This window comes from Conger conger, chromosome 4, assembly GCF_963514075.1.
Source record: "Conger conger chromosome 4, fConCon1.1, whole genome shotgun sequence".
NCBI classification, from domain to species: Eukaryota; Metazoa; Chordata; class Actinopteri; order Anguilliformes; family Congridae; genus Conger; species Conger conger.
In genome coordinates, this window is record NC_083763.1 from 835,701 (window position 1) to 836,398 (window position 698).

A 698-nucleotide genomic window follows, 5' to 3' on the forward strand; every position below is an offset into this window, starting at 1 on the left:
AAAACTCCGGTTTTGAACGAAAGCAGTCCATACCTTTAGGAGGTGATAACCACTAATAAGCTTCCAAACCAAAAGGTCTATCATATCAAAACATAATCTAGGGATGTATAGGACTAAAAAAATCACATCTAGAATTTGCCCACCCAGATGGTACTGAAAAATGGTTTGGCCCAAGGACTATTTGCTGGAGACACTAATTGCAAGCAGAGCGGTAATGCCTTTTTACGTCTTTAAGAATCGACAAAGATTTTCTACGACAGGTAAGGAGGCTGCATATTTGTTTAGTTTCACTCTGTTAACTATAAATGATGGAGTTCTGTAGTGATCAGGTTGAAAAATAATACAATTGCCATTTTAATGCGTGTGCTCAGTGATCTCTGTTCTCAGTGATCTAGTGATGTCTCCCGATAATGGCTGTCACGATCGGGCGAGCTTTTAGGCAAACAGCAATGATTGATATCGAACATAGAGCGGCGTAAGTGAAGGTTAAGGTGATGTTGTTGCAACGACCACATTACAACCTCATTTCAATATTAAATATTATTCATAATTTCATGTTGAAATTTGGTTGAAATGTAGTTGTTAAAATGATTAAAAAATGTTCTCAACTTGCACTTTGGGCTTTGCGCTATTTTAGCTTCATATCAGACGCATAACCACTGTTCTGTAAGTGTAAATAATGAAATACAAGTGCGATC

At 37.2% G+C, this 698-nt stretch overlaps 1 protein-coding gene across 1 annotated transcript in view; it reads left to right on the plus strand.

Annotated features, from left to right (window-relative positions):
• The first annotated feature begins 205 nt into the window (after positions 1-205).
• The window catches only part of LOC133125960 (butyrophilin-like protein 2), a 34,126-nt gene continuing 33,633 nt past the window's right edge, over positions 206-698 (plus strand). The window contains exon 1 of the mRNA XM_061237719.1: positions 206-260. Coding sequence (XP_061093703.1) covers positions 215-260 — 46 coding nt within the window. The 5' untranslated portion in view covers positions 206-214. The remainder of the gene's footprint in view (positions 261-698) is intronic.